General features: G+C 35.4%; 1 protein-coding gene across 1 annotated transcript; it reads right to left on the reverse strand.

The window, feature by feature from the left end:
• Positions 1 to 590: 590 nt before the first annotated feature.
• Positions 591 to 16469, reverse strand: LOC147064310 (uncharacterized). Its single transcript, XM_085958825.1, has 3 exons — positions 16178 to 16469; positions 15571 to 15693; positions 591 to 4691 (listed from the first exon to the last, which is right to left on the reverse strand). The coding sequence occupies exons 1-3, from the start codon at positions 16322 to 16324 to the stop codon at positions 3777 to 3779; spliced, it is 1185 nt and encodes a 394-aa protein (XP_085814951.1). The 5' UTR covers positions 16325 to 16469; the 3' UTR covers positions 591 to 3776.
• Positions 16470 to 21682: the final 5213 nt, after the last annotated feature.

Genomic DNA, 21682 nt, shown 5'->3' on the forward strand with positions numbered 1-21682 from the left:
AGGTCACTTGGCGTCCTAATCTAAGAAATAGGTCTAAAATTTTAAAATAATGCTAAAAAAAGTCTAATCACCCATTGACTTGGTACGCGAATTACTTTTTGTAGTAGGTAGTGTGGATAGTTATAGTTTTTTCATAAGAATGGATTTTGGCTCAATTTAATAAAACTTAATTTGTAAGTATTAGAAATATTGAGGCTCTTTAAATTGAAGTAAGTTCAGGTCTAAGTTCAAAACAAAATGAAACAACCAAAAAATAAACAACCTAGCGTTTAAATAAGAAATGTGGGCGTTTTCCAAAATGTCTTAAGATAAATACGTAGTGCTCGGGTTCTGACAGTGTTTCAGTTTACGGTAGTGACTCCAGAAATGAGGTTATAAGAGAGCGGATTATGTAACCCCTTGGCATATCAGTATTGGAGTCACAACTCAACAGAGAAGTCAAGCAGATTCAAGCTGATTGGATTCCAGCATCTCGAAAGGTGGACAAATAGCGTCGGCAAGTGAGTCTCGTAAAGAACCGTGGAAGTTCATAAGGCCATAAGTTAACAATCCACCTGAGGATCAGATATGGTCAAAGAAAAATAACATAACAAATAAATTTTATTTATTTAAATAGCCTAATTATATGTATATAATATATCGAATATTGGCTACATAATACATTACCTAATATCACTAGTAAGTACATAACTACACGGCCGGATGAAGGCCTTTTAACATGTTTTTGCCAAACTTGCATATTTCATCAAACCAGTGGGATTCTTAGCATCCCTCGAATGCTGTAGTATAATAGCCTGGTGGACAGAACACATCTATGATCTCCGAGCACTCAACAAAAAAGCTAGGCGGTCACTCCAATCTGCGCACCGCTCCAGACTACCACCGCACACCACTGAACTGCTAGCTTCAGCACACAGATGTACCAGACGTAAATACAAGGACGCCATTCTCCAAGCAAAAAAGGATCACTGGCGCGACTTTGTCACTACTGAGGGTGGCTCGGACCCCTGGGGTCCACCGTATCGCGCGATTAAGATTGGACTTCGCCCAACCAAGATCGTCAGTGGCATTGAGCGACCTCTAGGTCGTGGATTCACCAGTACGCAGCTTGAAACAGCCACGATTCTACTTGATGCCCTCATACCACAGGATGATCCTTCCACGGATGATACGATCCTTCACCAGGCCCGTATTGTGGCAGCGCTCCCATACCAAGTCACCTCTTCGCCATTGCCATCCGAGCATGAAATCGGTGGCATTTTTCAAAGCCTTCAGGCTGGGAAAGCACCTGGCTATGATTGTATTGACAATTTGATGGCCAAGCATGTTTGGGCTGTTGCAGCGCCAGAAATAACGTCTCTTTTCTCCGAATGCTTTTCCAGTGGTATTTTTCCGGATTGCTGGAAAAAAGGAATACTTAGGATAATCCCTAAAGCTGGCAGCCGCCCTCCCTCTGACCCTAAGGCCTACCGCCCTCTGACACTCTTGCCTACATTCAGCAAGGTGCTAGAGCGTCTCATGTGCACACGACTTGAGACTCGCAGAGACTGCACCACTCTCCCCGAACCAATTTGGCTTCAGGCCGGGTAAATCCACTGAGGATGCGATTCGAAAAGTTATCAACTACACTGAAACAGCAACAAGTAAATACGTACTAGGCATTCTTTTAGACATAGCGGGTGCTTTCGACAGTGCCTCCTGGCCATTAATATTGTGTAAACTTTGATTAAAACGCGTTCCCAGAGACATATATGTACTAATCCAAAATTATTTCAGCGACAGATCTATATTATATGATACCGGCAATACAATAATATCTAGGAAATCCACAATGGGGTGTCCCCAGGGATCAGTTCTTGGACCCCTTCTATGGAATATCCTTTTTGATGACCTTCTGTCGATCCCGCTTCCAAACGACTGCAGTATTATTGCCTATGCGGATGACGCGCTTCTTCTTGTGAGTGCGAACAGCCGCAATGGTCTTGAGCTAGCTGCTAACGAGGCTTTGGAAACCATTATGACCTGGGGTTTTACTAACAAACTCACTTTTGCTCCGCATAAAACAGAATCCATCCTTCTTAAGGTAGCAACCAACCTCACTTCAAGGTCGCCCACCATCCGTATGGGTAGTACTTTAGTTAAAGTCAAAGATAAGGTTACATATCTAGGCATTTTACTGGATGACAAATTATCATTTCTGCACCACGCCAAAGCATCGGTGGCTAAAGCCAAAGCAGCTTACCATTGGGTCTCTTGGCTTACTGGAAATAATTGGGGTCTTAAGTTCAGACCTCTTAAAATAGCTTATGATGCAATCTTTATGAGTATCGCCGGATATGCCACCAGCACGTGGTATCATAGATGTAAGTTATTGTCCATCCGAAAAACTCTTCTCAGCGGTCAATGCTCAGCATTACTTGCCCTCACTAAGGCTTATAAGACGACTTCTACCGACGCGTTGCCTGTCCTTGCTGGAGTGCTTCCGTTAGACCTGCACATTCAAATCCGTGGTGCCACGACCGCCTTGCTCGGGGGTCTGGGGGCGGAGATTGGCGGTATCTTTATATCGCCGCCTTTAGGACTTGGATCCATGAGCCGGTGCGCTCGAAAACTTAATGTACGCGACCTGGTGTATGACACGGCGTTGCGTGCGTGGCAGGGGCGATGGACCACTTCTTCCAAGGGCAGACAAACGCATTTGTTTTTTCCTAATATAAAATGGCGCATGGAGATAACCAGAATGACTCCAGAAAATTGGACTTCTCAGTTCTTAACCGGACACGGTGGTTTTGCCTCCAAGCTCTGTCAGCTTGGCCTAATAGAATCTCCGACTTGCTTATGTGGCGAATTGCAGGATGCCGATCACATCCTCTGGGAGTGTCCCCATATGTCGGTTGAAAGGGAAGAGCTTCTCAAGTCGGTCCGACCCTCAGTTGGACCGGTCGGCCATTGCGACTTGGTATCTACGAGGGAAAATTTCTCAGCTTTTAAAAAGTTTGCGGCATTATACGGCAAGCGAGAAGGTCTTTTCTCATCGAGAATTGACCGTAATACATTATATGGAAGTAGGGATCACGCACACTCTCGTGCACGCCAACCAAGGTCTTGGGAAGTTGCTTCTGGGACACTTTCGGCACAAATTTGAACAGCGCCTATCGTTCGTTACGCCACGGTATACGCCTGCATAACGGGTGTGGAGACGTGGCGGGTGGTGGAGGGAAAAGCAAGTATAATAGCTTATGCAATGGCAATAGCTAGCAATGGCAAGCGATGCGGTTAGACTGAGTCATTGTCCTATGTTCCGATAGTTCTTGGATAGCATTGGATTCGTCTAACCACGACCTCCTATGATTAGACCCGCCAACTGTGTCAGTGTACTTCATGACATCCACTATTCCAGTTTTCTTATCTTTGCCGATATGCCCGGCATGCACCTTTCCAAACTACACAGTGAAAATATGGATTTAACATCTTTTCTGTGGTCTGTTTCATCATAGAACCTTGTAGGTAAGTACATACAGCAACATTAGTTTGTGGAATGGCAAATTGACTGTCATGTACAGTGATGATCACGTGATTTTCTGTTAATCACCCTGTCAATATCAACGAAATGGCCATGTTCAAGCACATTGCTTCGGATAGGGAGATACTTCACTTTAGTGAGGTACAAGTTCAGATGGATGTTATTATTTGAACTATTAAAATAGGCTCAAATTTTTTACAGTATCAAACTGGTACACTGCCTAGTCTACACTCTACAGTGACGATCACGCAATTCAAACGTGCGGCCAGAACGCCGCGTGGTATGGTTCGTGTACATTGAATACGGCTGTCTGAAACTCGGGCGGGGCGGGGGCAGGATTGCTGAACTGACACGGCCGGGCGACGTCGTTCACCGCATGTGCCGCTTTATCCTTGCACAGTAAACAAGACGGCGGCTTCTTCTCTGAGTGGACAGCCCTGTGTTTTGAGAGTGCTCCCTTTGTCCGAGTCCTGTACCCGCAGACGTCGCATGCGAATATCTTGGCGTGCATCGCTTTGTGGTCACGTAGAGCCATTATCCCGTGTGTCTTGTATGTGCACACTTCGCATGAGAACATCTTCTTCGGGTGACATTCTGCATTGTGCGCATCAAGATCTTCGGCAATCGAACAAGTAAACTTCGGACACTTTTTACAACGTATGACTTTAATTTTGGGAGCTTTTTTCTCTTTCGATTTGCATTTGCGTGCTGTTTCTGCGTGCTTTATATTCTTATGTTTGTGTAATTCACAAATCGATACGAATTTAAGCTTACACTTACGTATCGGGCAGTTGTTTTGACGTTTTTTGTTCACTTGTCGGTGAGCATCCAATCGACTGGAGGTCTCAAACATAGATTTACAATCATCACACGATAACAGAACACTGTTCTTACCGTCATGTTCTTTTTGTCGATGGTTGTTTAGCTCGCTATCGTCAATACAGACAAATTGACAAATATTACAAACATAATTTGGCAACGCGGCATTGTCTATGACCAGTTCGTCAGTTTGGTTATTGGTTTCCGGCAAAGTTGCATCAGAAATTTCGTTCAAAGCAAGACTTTTGTTTCTTTTCTGATTTCTGGCGCTTTTTCGCTTCCTTTTGACTTGTTTTTTCGGCGCATCGGCACATTCCGATGGATCAGAATCCGGCTGTGGCTCTAGGCACTGTAAAAGAAGAAGATATTTGAAGTTATATTATAGTTCCACCGATGAAATTTCTGCAATGAAGGACGCAGATTTGATAATAAGTCTGTTTTAAGTAATTAGAACCTCTGCATGCAGAAATTTTGTAGAAAATAATATGAGATACCAATTCTTTGGCTTGCCTAAATAAACTAAACAATGACCGACACCCACCCACCGAGTTGTGCACATTCTTCGCAGACTTAGACAGACTTAGATAGTAAATGACAAAAATATGAAGGCAACTATGTAGGTGAGTAGGTACCTATAATCAATATTGTCATTTAAAATGTATAGCTACTACTATACAAAATTAGGTGGAGTACTTTTATAGTATAGAGCAGCGATTTCCAAACTGGGAGGCGCAAAGTGTTGCAAAGGGAGGTGCAAAAAGTTTAACACAAATGTAGCCACAGGTTTCCAGTTTGCAAATGCATAGTTTATAAACAACCTGGGGGTCCGGGCATAACAGACATCACAAATTTACTCTAATAGTTAAAAAAAGTCGCCTGCGGTGCTACTTTGTTTCAAGGGCATTAAATATTTTAAATACGTGGTTGTACGTTGTAATTTGATGTGACACCTATATAATAATTGCTATAGGTACTCCCCTGTATAATTTAGGAAACACTACTTTAGAGCAGCACACTGCCCTTAACCTCAGCGATAGGATGTGGGGCCTATGACAGAATCCATTTGTCAATGAACGATGATGAATTTGAATTGACTAGTACTATATTGAAAAGGAAAAAAAATGATAGAATTATCATGCGATAATTCATTGAAAGTAAAGTACTGCCACCATTCGTAACATCGTATTTATGCGAAACGGGATTTTCTGCATTAGCTGCAATGGAATCCAAATATCGACCCCGTTTAGTAGAAAAAGAGCACTTTGTGCTAATAAACAAGCACATCCATCGCATGAAAAACAAATTAATTTAAAAATGAATATAATAAAAGTAGTAAAATCTTGTTTATTTTTACAATTAAGTTTTTTTCATTGTTGTATTAAGTACTTAGTACATTTTTGGCCATTTAAAAAGGTGTTGTATTATTTAATGAAATAAAGGGGCCTCCCCCCTTGCCAAGAATAGATTTTTTCAAAAGGGAGGCGTATTAACATAAAGTTTGGAAACCACTGGTATAGAGTAAGGATTGCAATACTGGTATTTCAAAACTGGTGTCCCGGTATTTTTCGATACCGAAATATTGGTTTTAAAAATCAGACAATACCGATATATTCGGTATTGAAAGTGGATATAAAATGTCGATTTTCTTCGTCTTTTATATCGATCGATATAAAAGGTTTAACAGGACTGTAATTTTTTGTCGGGTTAGCGTGTTTAGTTTATTTCCGTTGACCTTTGACTTCGGTGACCAGTAAGAACCCGTGCAGATTTGCGAAATATATTTAATTTATATGCAGGTACCCTCTTCCCTAGTTTTAATTTATCCAAATATTTTCACCAGTCGCCCGCGGGTGCCAGACTTGTCAGGTCTATTTTTAGCTGTATCTGAAACTGTGCTTAAATACGAAAAAAGTGAGCAATATTGTGTTCAGTGTTACTTCTTACAAGTAAAGAAGTCGCCAAATGTAAAAAGTGCAATAAAACAATAGGCGGAATTACCAGTGAGAACACTTCATAAAATAAATTCATTGAAAGATCATTCGAAGAAGAGATTGCCAACAGTTCAACTGCATACTACTCGTCAATAACATCTTCTTGGCTACGTAAAGGAAGGCGCTGTTGTCGACTAAATGGGAGGAGCTTGTTAGTTTATAATGGAAATGCGGTTAAAAATGGGAAGAGCATGTTAGTTCACAGTTTTAACACGTAGCCAAGAAGATGTTGTTGATGAGTATATAGGTATTTTTAAACATCGGCATCTCTACTATATCTCACCTTTACCTACTTTAAAAGTTACATAATATAATAAATGTAGTTGTTTGGATATTTTTGTATAAAATATTAAGTAATATTTTAAAGAGATTTTTATATCTATATTTATCAGACTGTTTTTTTATATTGTTCACGAATACCGGTATTCAATTGGATATACTGAAATACTGGTATTGGTATTTTCATTCGGTATTGCAATCCCTAGTATAGAGTAAAATGGCATATTTCCACATACATTGGATTCCTACCGGAGAACGGCTTTTGGAAATACAATTTTAGAATATTAGTCAATTGGTGTTTTTTAAATGCATCTCCTGTTATTTTCATTTTTTTAGTTGTATCACTATCAAAGTGAAGTGATGATTTGTTAATAATTTCAATTTCCATAAATCATGTTTCAATTGTAATATCATTACTGCTAACCAACACAGTTAATTCTGAGATATAAACTATATTTTTTTAATTTCACATTTTATTGGATGAAATAATAGGATTATAGGTATTATGTTAATTTATAGATTGTTTCCATAGGTTACAGGTCCATACTTATCTCAGGTTAAAACAGCTTACAATTAATTATTTTCAAAAACGTGTTGTTGCTTTCTTTTTTAATATGTAATACATTAAATTCCTCTGAATGACATTTTTGTTGTGGAATTTGTTTTTAATACTTTTCTAAAGGGATTTTTTACGGCAATTGTGTCGCCGTTAATAGTTCCCCAAAACACGACAATAGTAGTCTACGTTGCCGAAACTTTACATCATTGCCCGTGCTCTCTGGCAACATGATTGGTCGATATATGTAATATCGAACGCAATCGAAAATACGGCAATAATTGCTAGATAAATCTATTTCATTCTCGCTCTGCTCCATGTATGCGTCTCTGTTTGACTTAACCCTAGCAACAATAAAAACATTGTAGTGACAGCAGATTTGACAATACAGTATTATAATTTTTTGCTGTGTCGTTATTAATATTAATATTATTATGGTGTTATTACTAATCGTCAATTCACAGTACGTACAATGAATAAATGAACAAACCACAGGGTATTGAAGCTTATTAACGAGGTTTATTTACATCTTGAACTATGGAACGTGGAAGCCAAACTATATAATGATCAAAATATGAAAAGGCCAATTATCAAAGCTGCACAAACGTCTGGATCTGGAACAATGTGAGCAATCGAAGAGTTGAACACCCTGAACTGAATAAATACATTTAACTCCTGTATGAATCTCCAGTTGGCAAAAATCAAAGTGACTGGCAGTATAATAGTAATCAGTGTTGCTTTCTACATAACTGTACCTACTTTCTTTTTCTTCGCACTAATTGTATTTCTGTTGTTTTAATTTAATAAAATGCAATTTTTTTTGTAGTAATTATTCCACTTTTAATATCTATTATGATGATATTCAAAAAATGTATAATTATTATCGAATCGATTATTTTGAATACTTATGTTTTTTTCGACACTCGTCTCGACTTTTTCATCATTCATTATTTTATTATTTAATAGTCCTTCCCTCTACAAAATGCAATAAAATTTTCTCATCCAGTTAGAATCATTATACATGTGACATCGTGTTATAATACAATTACTTGGCTGAAAAACATAGTAGCTAACGTGTAATTTTTTGATAAATTCTATTAAAATATTTGCAAATATAGTGCTGGGAGGATTTGTATGGCGGCAGTGAGAGGCCGCAAATTTTTGAGCAAAAATAAACGTTAATATTTTTTTTTTTTTTTAAATATGTTGAAAGTTTATCATAAACACTTTACCAATCATATGCTAAATGTCTCATTATTGGACCAGTATTCTTCCGAATTTTAAATTATTCAAAACAAACGCTCGAGATGACTGGCATTCTGTCTTCAAAGACAGGCGAATAAGTCCGCGTTTTTTGTATGGCCGGCACTGTACACCGGGCCATATCCGCGAACTAGTTTGCTTTGGCACATAACCGGATCGTATCCATAATACAAATGTTAATAATAAATTTTTATTCAATATCAGTATATTTCTAATGAATTTATATGATATTAAAATAAAACTATTTTTTTATCAATCCTTCTAAATGTCACATACGGCGTTATTTCGTTTGTAATGTGGATTTTACTGTGTTGAATTTACTGAACGCGAGCTCTGCAATAGAAGAGTTTGTGCGCCAACTATTTTACCCATAATATTTTTTGTGTTAATGCGCCAAACGATTTTGCATTGTATTTAATTATTCAATATTGTATGTATGACAAACTAAGATCCATGTTTGTGCGCACGGGATGTGAGCTCTCATATTTTGAAGACTGTTTAGTCATTTGTGGGTATATGCTGTTTGTGAAAATTAACATGGATTAAATTGCGATAAGCGAGTGATGACTTATGAATAACAATGATGCACATTGAGTGATGTTTTAGAAAATGGCAGGAGTGGAGCACACGTGCATGATGTTAGAAAAGCCACCGCTGGTCTGAGACTGACAGTTTATTTTCATTTTATTCTCATCTTGGAATGGATTGTAAACTACAAACTATGTATTAAACTGACTGGAAACGATCATGTTTTATATTATCTAACTAATTTTGAATACTACCTATCGATTTTATCAATAATTTATATTCAATTGTCGTTTAAGTCACATCATGTCGACATAAAAACAATCAAACGAGCGGGCGATTTGGAAAAGCTTCGGGCAAAAGTAATTTTTAAATCCTTTGTCATATAAATCTTTCGAAATCAACTGAGCGGGTATTCATGAAGCATGATTTATATTTTGTACATTAAAAACACGACAATTAAATTTGTTGTAGACCAGGAACTATAGCAGGTTGGAATTTCATGACAAGTTGACATTTCAATAAATGTGTTGCTGTTTTAGGCACAAATAAATTATTGAATTAAGTTTAGATACCGGTAACACTAACCACACAACACATCCACGGTGGCCGCCAGGCTTAAGCGTTGGACTATCAACGCCGTGGATCCCAGGTTCGAATCCTGGGTCTGGCAAGTACACATATTGTTTTTCAATTTGTGTCTGTCAGGGTATGGAACTAATAGGTTGAGCAAGTGGCTGGCATCCATTTCTCGTAAAAAAACAAAATCTGTTAATACAAACCTCTACTCTGTGGAGGCCCATATGATCCTATTAGGATCGGACATGGTAAAAAAAAAAACACTAATTAGTTGTCGGAAATCACGTTCCCGCAAAAGTCTGACGGTTTCTGACCATTCACTTGGATTTGTTCGATTTGAAATACTGCAACATATCTAAAGCTAAACTGATGACGGCGACGGACCAGACATGTTGCACATATAATAGTACCCAGGGGGCACTGAGCATAACCTTAAAACTAATGGAGTACGGTGACGTAAACTAGCGAGCGAGAGCTTTCAGAGGAGAGGCCTTCAGCGGTATATCTAATTATTATTCTCTTCAATGTAGTGTTGAAGGAGCTTTTATATTTCAAAGTGAGGCTGAAAAAGGTTACGAGGGCTAATGATTAGATTAGCTGATTGCAGATTCGTTTTGTGCTCTTGTTATGTATTCACAACTCCCCTCACTATGATCTCACATCTCCCCGATGACAGTAAATTGTCTTTTGTTTAATTCCCTTAATATCACCACTCCGGGACAATAATTATGTAATTATTGTAAAGAATATTCGATAGGTATAAGTTTAACGATTGCAATGTAATCAATATTGTATGTATACACGGGGACGTAGCCAATGACATATTAAATGGACGACTCACTTCATACCCGGCGCGCACGAGAAATTGTGCATGAAAGTCATTCACAGATGTATAGGTAGATGTCACGTGACCATTGACGTATCCGTATTGACGTATTATGCGATACAAGCTTCGAGAATTTATAGTAATATAACCTTTATTGTAATGGCGTATTAGTGTCATGACTCATTGCGTTAGAAACAGATTCTCGGTTACTTACGACTTCTCGGAGATTAGACGCAAGTGAGCCCACGAATCACAGGCGACTGACTGTCCAATGGTTCCTGTCATTCAATTGCATTGGATAAACATTCATCAATATCTTAAAATGGCATTTTATAAATAATAAATAATACTAACACATGCAAAGTGATATCCCATCTTTCTTGGAGTGTTTAGTAGGTTTTTTTACAATTTTTAAATAGGCACATTGGCATTTTGTAACACAATAATAACGGTGGAGTCGAAACCTGACAGTCAGAAATTTTGTATGGGCCGACCCAGCGGTGTCGCCAGACCGCTTGCAAGCAGAATGTTCATTTGAGCGTAGGATATCGATATTAAAATATGAATTTAGCCATCCGGCAGACCCGACACAAAGTGAGTGTCATTTTATTTTCTAGATGATTCGTCCATATTAATGTCATTGGACGTAGCAAGGTGTTTTGGCACCCAGGGCGAGGGCGAGGGTGTAGTTAAAAACATAATTTCTGAAAATGACAATTAATCAAGACCTTACTACGGCCCTGAGACACAACACAGTCAAGGTCGATATGACTGGTCTGGTCAGTGGTTTTTGTTAAAAACTTTATAACAAAAAGCGATTCATAATTATAATTATTTATTTATTCATTTGAATCATTTCAACTAAATATGTAGAATTAATTATGTTCATAATAAAATTTAACTTTTTGCGCTTAACATGAAGCAAATTTATTAATGATACTCTCATAGCTCAGTGTTTCGGTTATTGCATTCTCTATGGAGATTGTTAAGCCATATAAACATTCTCGCCCAATAGAGGAGCGGAGATAATTTTTATTTAGCTAAAACTTCGTTCACATGAAGCCTCAGTAACTGGTATGGTGGGAGAAATCCGAAGAGCGATTTCACAATTTGGGTAAGCATCTAGAAGACAGTATGCACTATGTATGGATTAATTACAAAAAATCTATTTGGATTGCGGTGGCTAAGTCTGACAGAAGAGAATTGATATTTTTTTGAAGCTCGCTATTTCGCTTGCAAATTCAGTTTTATTCAAATCATGTTAATATATTATGTTGGCCAGATTCAATGCACGTGTTCGTAATTGTTCGTTAATTGTCGTTAAAAGTTTCAGCGAGGAACCAGTCAACAAAACAAATTAAAGTTAACAGACACTTCATTCAGCTTTTCAAATCGAGATTTTATTTGTGATAAAATGCTGTCATATACAGAACAAAAATCTTTACTGAAGCTACTTTCAGGTGTAACGAGATGGCCTTCGTCTTCAGCCATTTCAGAAACCATACCTGGTACTTTCCGTTGTAGTTTATTAGGAAATCCTACCTCAATACCAATACGTATTGCAACTTTCTTTGCATATTCAAGAATGTCTGACACACCTCCATCTCGCAAATTTTTAATAGACTCTACAAGTCCGCTCGACAGTTTGGCTGAATTCGTTGATGATACGTCAGATTGTGCCAATAAGCCACAAGATCTAAAATAGTTACCTATCCATAGAATATTACATCCAATCTTTTGGCCCTCAAACATCGGAAGTGTAGAAACAATCGCGGCTACCATTTGTCTATTTCGAATAGGAAAGTTTCGCTTTTATAAGTTAAGTACTTAAGGCATATGGGTTTATTCACAAGAATCAAATTTGACATAAGCGCCATAAAAAATAACAATACTCGAAGAGCATATCAAAGTAAAAAAACAAAACTCAGTGTCTCCCATAGTAGATACGAAATCAGAGGTTTTAAAAGTGTTGAATTAATAATATTTTTTTCCTAACAAATTTTATAAACATTTTTGTAGTCGGTAGAATAAATTATAAGAATAAAAATAGTAGACCTCTAAATAAGAACCTCATATTATTGATATGCTGAATTTGTGAAGTGACACCTTTTCTTGAACCTATCATATTGTAGGTTCAAATTCAGTGCAAATATTTTTCAAAAAAAAATCTAATACTAAAAAACACGAAAGTGTAAACAAATATAATTTTATTCATTTTCATAAGCTAACATTACAAATTATAAGTTTAAAACATTCACAAGATGGCATGAAAGATTTCTGTTATTATTGCGTTTTTATTAAATTATAAAAAAATGACTCATAAAAGAAAGCAATTCAATGAATATTTGTAGAGGAACGTTTTTTTTTAAATTTAGTACACAACAATTATGATTTAAGAAACAATTATTATAATAGCGTGTATTTGACGGCAGTACGTTTTGGTCGCCGCGGAGGATTTCGGAACATTAGTGTATAGAAAATTAATAATTGGTTCCTTAATTAGTGTATAGGTTTAACGGTATGCAATGTATTAGAATAACTATTATAAATTGTTTTTTTTATAATTTTATTTTCTTTTCTATTGATAGCTATTAATTGATAATTGATATTATTATATTGATAGATATTAATTGTTAACGTGATAATTATTATATTGAGGGTTTCTTATATCCATCGACCGTGTTAGTCTAGGATCAACGAGTTCAGGCAATACACAATTCATATAAATCTTGTCACTTGTGATGTGAAGAGAAATATTGTTTTTATTATTCAATGAAATAGGTTCTTACCTCAATATATGTTTTACTTGAGTTAAATAATTACTAATAAATGCCTAAGGTGATTCCATTCAATTCAACTCGGCATTAAATATATTAAATTCTAAAAGTTTTGTACTATTTCATTTGAGTCGTTTTATGCGATCCTGGTTTCGCCTTTCGACATCGTCAGGATGCGCACTCATCAAATATACACTGACAACGAAAGCAGCTAATTCTCACTTAACAATAAATTAATACAATAAAGTAAGGTAAAAACTTTATCACCTACCTATTAAGTCAAAGTGCACAATGAAAAATTTAACAAACAATTAATTATGAATAGTTGAATTGTGGCAGTATGAAAAAAAAAGATTTTACCACAAACCATCTGAAAAATACATACATCATAAAACATATACGTGATTTTGTGCCCCAAAACACTTATTTTATTATTATTTTGACGATTAGGAAAATTATGACACATGTTTCAGTGGCCATTACTATGACAGCATTCGAAAACGTATTTTACTTTAAATTTTCTACAAATTTACTATTTGTGACATAAACCACTTAAGATCGATAATAAATAGACCTTGAACAATAATATTATTTTGTTTCTATTGATAATGCCAATAAACATACTCCTGGATACGTCCCTTTGAAAATAACAAAACATGGCGACCCAGGTACATAAAAACTGTATTAAGTACATGCAAAGTTTTTCAAATCGCTTAAAGCCCAACCAAGTAGGTATTTATCAAAATAATTAAAGTCCACCTATATTTTATCTAAACTGCTCAAGTCCAAAATATTTTTTTTTATAAATGTTGCACCGAACGAATACCTTTAGGACTTCTTCGTAGCCATCGTGGTTATAAGATTCAATTATCTTACAATATCTCACATGCTGCAACCATTTGTATTACAAGATAATAAATAATATAATATAACTACATTTTTCTCAGTTTGACATTCAGTGGTATTTTATGATGTTTGATTTGTCAACACAAATTATAACACCTGGTCTACGTCATGTGGTCTTGCCAATTTGATTGTTACTGCAATGCGAGTAAAGGTCATTTTTCTATGAGTTAAAATACTGTTTCATCACCCGTTGAAATTCAGAAGCCTACTAAGGTTAGAAATGAGAAATTAGAAAAACTATATGGATTAATCTATCAAATGGTCTCTTTTTGTTAATTTTGCAAAATAATTATATTTCTAAATTGTCTGAAAATAGGATAAATACATGAAAACGTACGACGTGTTTTGGTAATATAGCGTCACTAATTGTACCGAATTTATAGGGTTTTATTTATTTTTTCATTGTTAATTATTATTTATAGTATTACTTGAATGTTATATTATAATAAAAAAATATTTTTATTGTGCAGTATATATTATTTTGTGAGAAAAAATCATTCAAAATTGGCTGATGTATACTCAAACTAAAATGGCTTTAAAATATTTATTTTTCTGATATTAAAAAAAGTACGTGGGTTAATCAATCATATGTATTATTTTACCCATTTCTTTCATACAATATATACCTGCAAAACTATTATTAAGTTCAAAAATTCACTGTGGCGTGACAGTCGTTTTGGCCAATTTCGAAAACAGGACCGACTATTTGTCATTTATTTTAAAAAGTAAAGCGAATCAGAAAATTTTAATGACACAAAAAGTTTTATTTGAATATTATTTATTAGATTTTAAATAAATAAAGTGTTTATTATGTGTCAATTCTTGTTAAACGTCCTTGCCATTTCCACGATTCTGAGAACTACATATTTCATATTTATAACATTGTTAATGATTGTAATAACATTCAACTCGGATCGTTTAAATTTCACTACAATTAAACGTAACTTGGCTCTACCCTCCAAGTTGTTTCACTGCGGATCTATCTCTTTTTTTCTTCGGCCATATTTTCCCTTTATGACATATTATATTATATAGTCTGATAGTTGACTAATAAACCAACAGAAGATTAATACCTGCCAAATCTTATTATTGAAAATCACCTTCCATTGGACCACAGGATCGGAGGCCATCGATAAGGATTTCCGTTACTGAGTACGTTAACACTCTGAGATTTATTTCCCAGGGTCGCACTGAGACAAAAACATCTAGCAATGCTGTAGTTAAATGCAAAAGAAAATGAATTGCAAAAAAGTATTTTCCAATTTTTAAACGATTGCTTAGGAGTGAAAAATAAATGGTAATAAGGGCAGGACGCCTTTCAATGATGTAAAATGGCTACAGAATATTCATTTTTCTATGCACATATGCTTATTAATTCAAACACAATAAAAAAATGGATTTACCATAAGTCTTGTAATACAAAAAGGTTGAAGTGGTCCTCTATTATAGTATCTAGTTGAATATCTTGGGTCTTAATTTGTTATTCTCCAATATTGTAAAAAAATAAATGAATAGAAGAATTCAACCTCGGCCTTTGTCCGGAGTACGGCATCTGAGGTCTCACAGCGTATCTTGAAGTCGTACGCACCTTGGGCATCCATCATGCATTTGCTGCACACAAACACCGTCAGGCCGTCTTTCTCCGATATCTACAATAGGTAATGAGAGCAAAAATTAGTACATAATCATCATCGGTGAACGTAATTTCATTAGTTGGTCAAAAATCTTATGGATAAGTCTTTTCTTATTTTTATTTAATTTCTTTCTTTCGACCATGTCCGATCCTAATAGGATCATATGGGCCTCCACAGAGTAGAGGTTCGTATTGATAGACTTTGTTTTTTTACGATAAATGGATGTCAGCCACTTGCTCAACCTATTAGGTCCATACCCTGACACACACACAAATTGAAAAACAATATGTGTACTTGCCAGACCCAGGATTCGAACCTGGGACCCACGGCGTTATAGTCCAACGCTTAAGCCGCGCGGCCACCGTTAATAGAATCAAAATATTTTGATTGAAACCTAAATATCACTGGACCTAACCTGGTTACTGTAGAAACTAATCTAACATATTATTATAGATATTATTTTTAAGCATACAAAATAGGAAAAAAAGTATTTACTGACATGTACATCTGTAACACTCATTATGATATCTTTAATGGTCATATTGTAGCTCGTTTTGGTATCTAAAATGGATATCATGTCGTCTGACATGGCGAGACATGCCCTACACGTCTTTTGGCAGAGGGATTCATACAGAAATCCGGACATTTTTGATGACTTTATCTATTTTTGCGAATAACAACAAAATAATTTTCAGTTTTTTTGACAGTCGATCGAGTAGATAATATTGTTGCCATATGAAATATTTTAATAATGTCCTTCCGCCAGTGCCGAGTGCTGCCATCTTTTCATCACCGAAATACAGTACGCATACGCGGGCCAAGAGGACTATTTACCTGAACACCCAATGTTAAAACTCCAACTTTTTTTGGGTGCGTATGTTTGTGCATCGTTAGTGCACGATTTTTTTCGTTTGGGCACCTATAATAACCAAAAAATTCCAATTTCAAATTGCGTGTTCTAGCTAAACGTTGGGTCACCCAATGTTGAAATTTCAACTTTTTTTGAGTGCGTTCGTTTGTGCATCGCTACTGCACGTTTGTGCACGCGTTTTTTCGTTTGTGCACGCACATTAAGGGGGTTATTCGAATTTCAATTTGGGTGACCCAGCTAAATGCTAGTACTTGTGTCACTAACTTGGGGATTTTAAAAAAAAAAATTAAATTGTTAATACTTGTGCGTTGGTGGTGAACGTTAATGCACGATTTTGTTTTGCTGTTTCACTTATATTCAGAGTGATATTTAATTTTTAAATTTGTATGGAAACCTGACTGCGTGAATTTAATTTTTTTTATTGAAATCTCTTTTCGCATAGCTAGTGCGCAATTCTGCATACTTCTTTCTTTCTTCTATTTCTTATATAGTGCGTGAGTTATTCAATATGAAATATATAGAACCTCGAGGTTCGTTTCTTTCAACCTGAACGAAACAAATCAAATTAAACCATAGACAATATACATACAAATTGTATGAATAGAAAGTTGACCGGAAATGGTTTGAGATTTGACGTTTGGTTCAGTGTATCATTGAAAATCTAACCGTTCTCGGACCATCAGAAATGGTTTGACATGAAACCAATGACATATTAAATGGACGACTCACTTCATACCCGGCGCGCACGAGAAATTGTGCATGAAAGTCATTCACAGATGTATAGGTAGATGTCACGTGACCATTGACGTATCCGTTTCCATTATGCGATACAAGCTTCGAGAATTTATAGTAATATAACCTTTATTGTAATGGCGTATTAGTGTCATGACTCATTGCGTTAGAAACAGATTCTCGGTTACTTACGACTTCTCGGAGATTAGACGCAAGTGAGCGCAGCGAATCACAGGCGACTGACTGTCCAATGGTTCCTGTCATTCAATTGCATTGCATAAACATTCATCAATATCTTAAAATGGCATTTTATAAATAATACTAACACATGCAAAGTGATATCCCATCTTTCTTGGAGTGTTTAGTAGATTTTTTTACAATTTTTAACTAGGCACATTGGCATTTTGTAACACAATAATAACGGTGGAGTCGAAACCTGACAGTCAGAAATTTTGTATGGGCAGACCCAGCGGTGTCGCCAGACCGCTTGCAAGCAGAATGTTCATTTGAGCGTAGGATACCGATATTAAAATATGAATTTCGCCATCCGGCAGGCCCGACACAAAGTGAGTGTCATTTTATTTTCTAGATGATTCGTCCATATTAATGTCATTGCATGAAACGTCAAACCGATTCGGACGATCCATAGACTAATGGCAATCTGTCAAAGTGTTGATAAGCATTATTCGGCATTTATATATCGTGAGGTGTTCATATTAATATGTTAAGCCCATATTCCATTGGCAGATTGCGTCTGGCCCGATCGTCTGCCACGACTGTCAAACTCTATTCTCTATGGTTTTCAAGGATCGTGAGCGATCGGGTCGAAAGTGGAAAATTTTCTATTATCCGTCGTGCGATCCTTTCATTATCAAGCGAAGATTGCCGAAAGCGTACGAAAATAGCCGAATATGCGCCTGAGTCATGCAAACGGTCGTTCATTTCATTCTACTGGTCGATTTCAACTGAACAACTACAAGATGGCGAAAACTTAAAAAATATATATGGAGTATCACCGAGGACACAGTCCTCGTCGAATAAATACACGCCAAAGATATAGTGTGGAACGTAAAAAAATCCGCCATATTCAATGGCGATCACGCTGTTCTTCAGTTAGCCAACTTTTGACCAAGTGTTTACGTTTACGGCGAGTCCTGACCGCCTGAGCCAGTTGAAATATAGCCATACTTGCTACAATAAATTAGTCTTTGGATTATTCGATTTCGATATTCGAATTACTCAATTGGTTTGGAGATTCAAGCTCGCCCAGTTATTCATGATGTAAATTAACAATAAGTATACAAACTTTCTATAAATGTCAAACGGCCGCATAAATTTTAACAGATCTGATGCTCGCTAGGTTTGACAGCTGACAGCTCAGTTTTGTTGACGTAAAATTGCGCGGGAATGCGTTCAGTGTAGCCACCAATCTAAGAAATATCTAGTTTTCACTCAACCTATATTTTTAATAATAGCAACACTAGTATTATTTTAACCAATCAAATCAAGGACCAACGAGATTGAATCGTTGTGTGTAATTGCAAATAGCTAGCGACAACGGTTGGCGTCGATCGTTGGATCGGGTTGGGTCTGTGCGTCTGCCAATGGAATATGGCCTTTAGACATTTACACCATAGAAGTTTACTTGAATTATGTGTACCTATTATAGATTAATAATCAATACCTAATATTATTCGTAACCATACGCGAACAAGAAGCCGCTTTTGGTCTTATTATCTCAAAATCTAATAAGTAATATGTTCCATTGTCGTCTAAGTCACAAAATCATACTGTCGACATGAACAAGTCGCACCCCTAGTTTTAAAGTATGACAAGTCAAAAAACAGCATTCTGAAATAATTGGATTCAAAGATTCAAACCCTCTCAACTATATCTAAAAATGTATGTACCAAACTGATTTTCTTGCTCGATGTGTATCAGGGCTTGTATTTTGGTATGAGATTATTATCATATTGAAAAATTATACAGAACACATATTTTTGGTAGTTTTTTTGGAATGTCATAGTCTAAAATTGGACTATTTTGATAAATTTTGAAATAACCCATCATGCACACAATACAAACTAATATGAAACAACATAAAATCTCTTCAATATATTATGCATATCAAGTAAAATAATAAACGAAATGGTTATTTGAAATTTTTATTTCAAAATAAAATAACTGGAACAGGTAAATCATCACATACCTACCAAATTTTTAAAATATATAATTGTATAAGATTATGATTACCTTATCAAGATTCTTGCACATTACGTTATGAATATTATTATATAATTTAGAATTAATCAGAGTAATTTCCATCACTCTCTTCGTGAACCAAGTCATTTCTTGCCACTTGAGTACTATTAGCGACTTTCAAATTATTGTAAAAATTGTGGTACGTCATCGGTATCAATTTTTTTGCATATAGTTAAAAGATCTTGCCTTTTCTGCATGGTTATTCCTGGTGGCTCATTATAAGCTTTCTGTAAAATTATCATATCCATGTGAACCGGACGACCCGTCATGCGATGCCTTATATTAATTTCCTCGTAGGAAGAATCAATAAAATTGGTTTTAATGAAAAAGCTATACGGTGATTCTCTTTTCAAATGCATGACTTTGATTGCTTGCCATGTTACCTTCGTACTTCGGTAGTTATAACATAATTTTGTTCCAGCTCATCGGACAGCAATTTCAGGTCAAATATATCATCAGTTGCCATTGCATTAACTCTATAAGGTTCACAATTGAAGATCTTGGCATAAAAACATCAAATGTCCACTTTTTTCCATTTTCATTTTATTGCATTTCTATATTCCCTGTGAATGATTACATACAACTGTGCAAAGATATATTTAAAAAAAAAAAATCATAAGTCCCTCAAATCTGCTCTCCAAAATATGCCACTTTTTTAAAAACAGCAATAGTCCAGGCATTTTTGTGTAAAAACAGCAAAGGTCCAGTAGTTCTACACTTTTATCACCAGGCGGCGTTAATAATGTTAGTATACAATCCATACAATTTAGTGTCTGAGCTGTCAAATTATCCTTGATTCTTTTAATTATTGCTTTTAAAAACGTTTTCTTATGATTTTTTTAATATTTTATCATGGATATTATTAGCATAGACATCTGAAACGTCTCGAAAGAGAAAAATTAACAACACCAAGCAACGTTTTTACCAAAACGGTGACTTTCATTATTGTTTAGTTGATAGTTCAGATCAGTTGAATAGGGTGGTATTGGATGCAATAAGGAAAATTCTAGGCCTTTCATTATAAAATCTAAAAAGACCGGAAAAGAGATTTTTTTTAATATCAAATATAGGTTAAAACTTTGGCATTTTTCGGTAAAAATTTGTAGGCTAGTTATAATGTACAGAATAGACCAGGATAGTAAGGGAGAAGTGCTTTGCGAACATTTCAGTTTCTCTCTGGGCTGTGGGATAGATTTAATGTAGTGAAGAAAAATCAAATGCAAGTCACGATTGTATTTAAAACAACACAATGGTGGATTAATTCCATTGAAAGGAGCTAAAAAATATATATTATTAGTATTATGAGCTAAATATTTACAAAACCCAATAAATGCATCGTTTAATTTGCTGATAGTGAAGGTGTTAGACGAAGCTAATCGGTTTTCTTTTATCGTGTTAACTATCAATTCATGGTGGAAATCCATTGTGTTAATGATTTAATTTAATAAAACACATTTTTTTAGTACTTATTCCACTTTTAATAAATAAATCCGGATAGGTTTCGTCCGCCTTAGAGGGACATTTTCAACTGTTGAAAACAGTTGGCAGAAAAACAGAGGCGGACGAAACCGGTCCACATTTATTTATTTAAAGTGGAATAAGTAGATAATAAAAAATTGTATTTTATTAAATTAAATCAATAATAATAATATGAAGCTAATCATTATTAACCCGCACATAATTAAAACATTTTTTTAAATATTTAATTCTTGATTTTTTACATACATTGAAATCGTGTGTTAATAGGTAAATAATATGTTCAAACCTTATTAAAAGTTGTATTATGATTAAAAAATAACAGAAATATATATTTTTTATTTTATTTAATAAAATTATAGTTTTAGTCATACTATTTACATTTCGATCTTTTCAATTTTGCAATAAAAACAACAAATGTCCATAAATTGTGTAAAAACAGCAAATGTCACACTCATTCTTTTTTAAATATCTATTTAACCAAAATAAATTTAATATATTTTTTACATTCATATAGTGCATTATAAGGTTTCTCTATAATTCCTCATTGTTCAATTAATAAAATTTCTCTTGACAACATAGATATTATGTTTTTACCCTCTCCTGAAAAAAAAGTGTTTTGTGACATTTGCTGTTTTTATGCCAAGATCTTCAATTCTTTTC

This window comes from Rhyacophila brunnea, unplaced genomic scaffold (assembly GCF_057557595.1).
Source record: "Rhyacophila brunnea isolate RB1 unplaced genomic scaffold, BYU_Rbru_1.0 scaffold_8, whole genome shotgun sequence".
Classification (NCBI taxonomy): Eukaryota; Metazoa; Arthropoda; class Insecta; order Trichoptera; family Rhyacophilidae; genus Rhyacophila; species Rhyacophila brunnea.

Excerpts from the sequence above, each read along its gene's own strand:
- LOC147064310 (XM_085958825.1), bottom strand. The coding sequence starts at position 16,324 with ATGTCCGGATTTCTGTATGAATCCCTCTGCCAAAAGACGTGTAGGGCA. Across the intron at positions 15,694-16,177 it reads TGAGTGTTACAGATGTACAT|ATATCGGAGAAAGACGGCCT; the intron begins GTCAGTAAATAC and ends TACCTATTGTAG. Across the intron at positions 4,692-15,570 it reads TACTCCGGACAAAGGCCGAG|TGCCTAGAGCCACAGCCGGA; the intron begins GTTGAATTCTTC and ends CTTCTTTTACAG.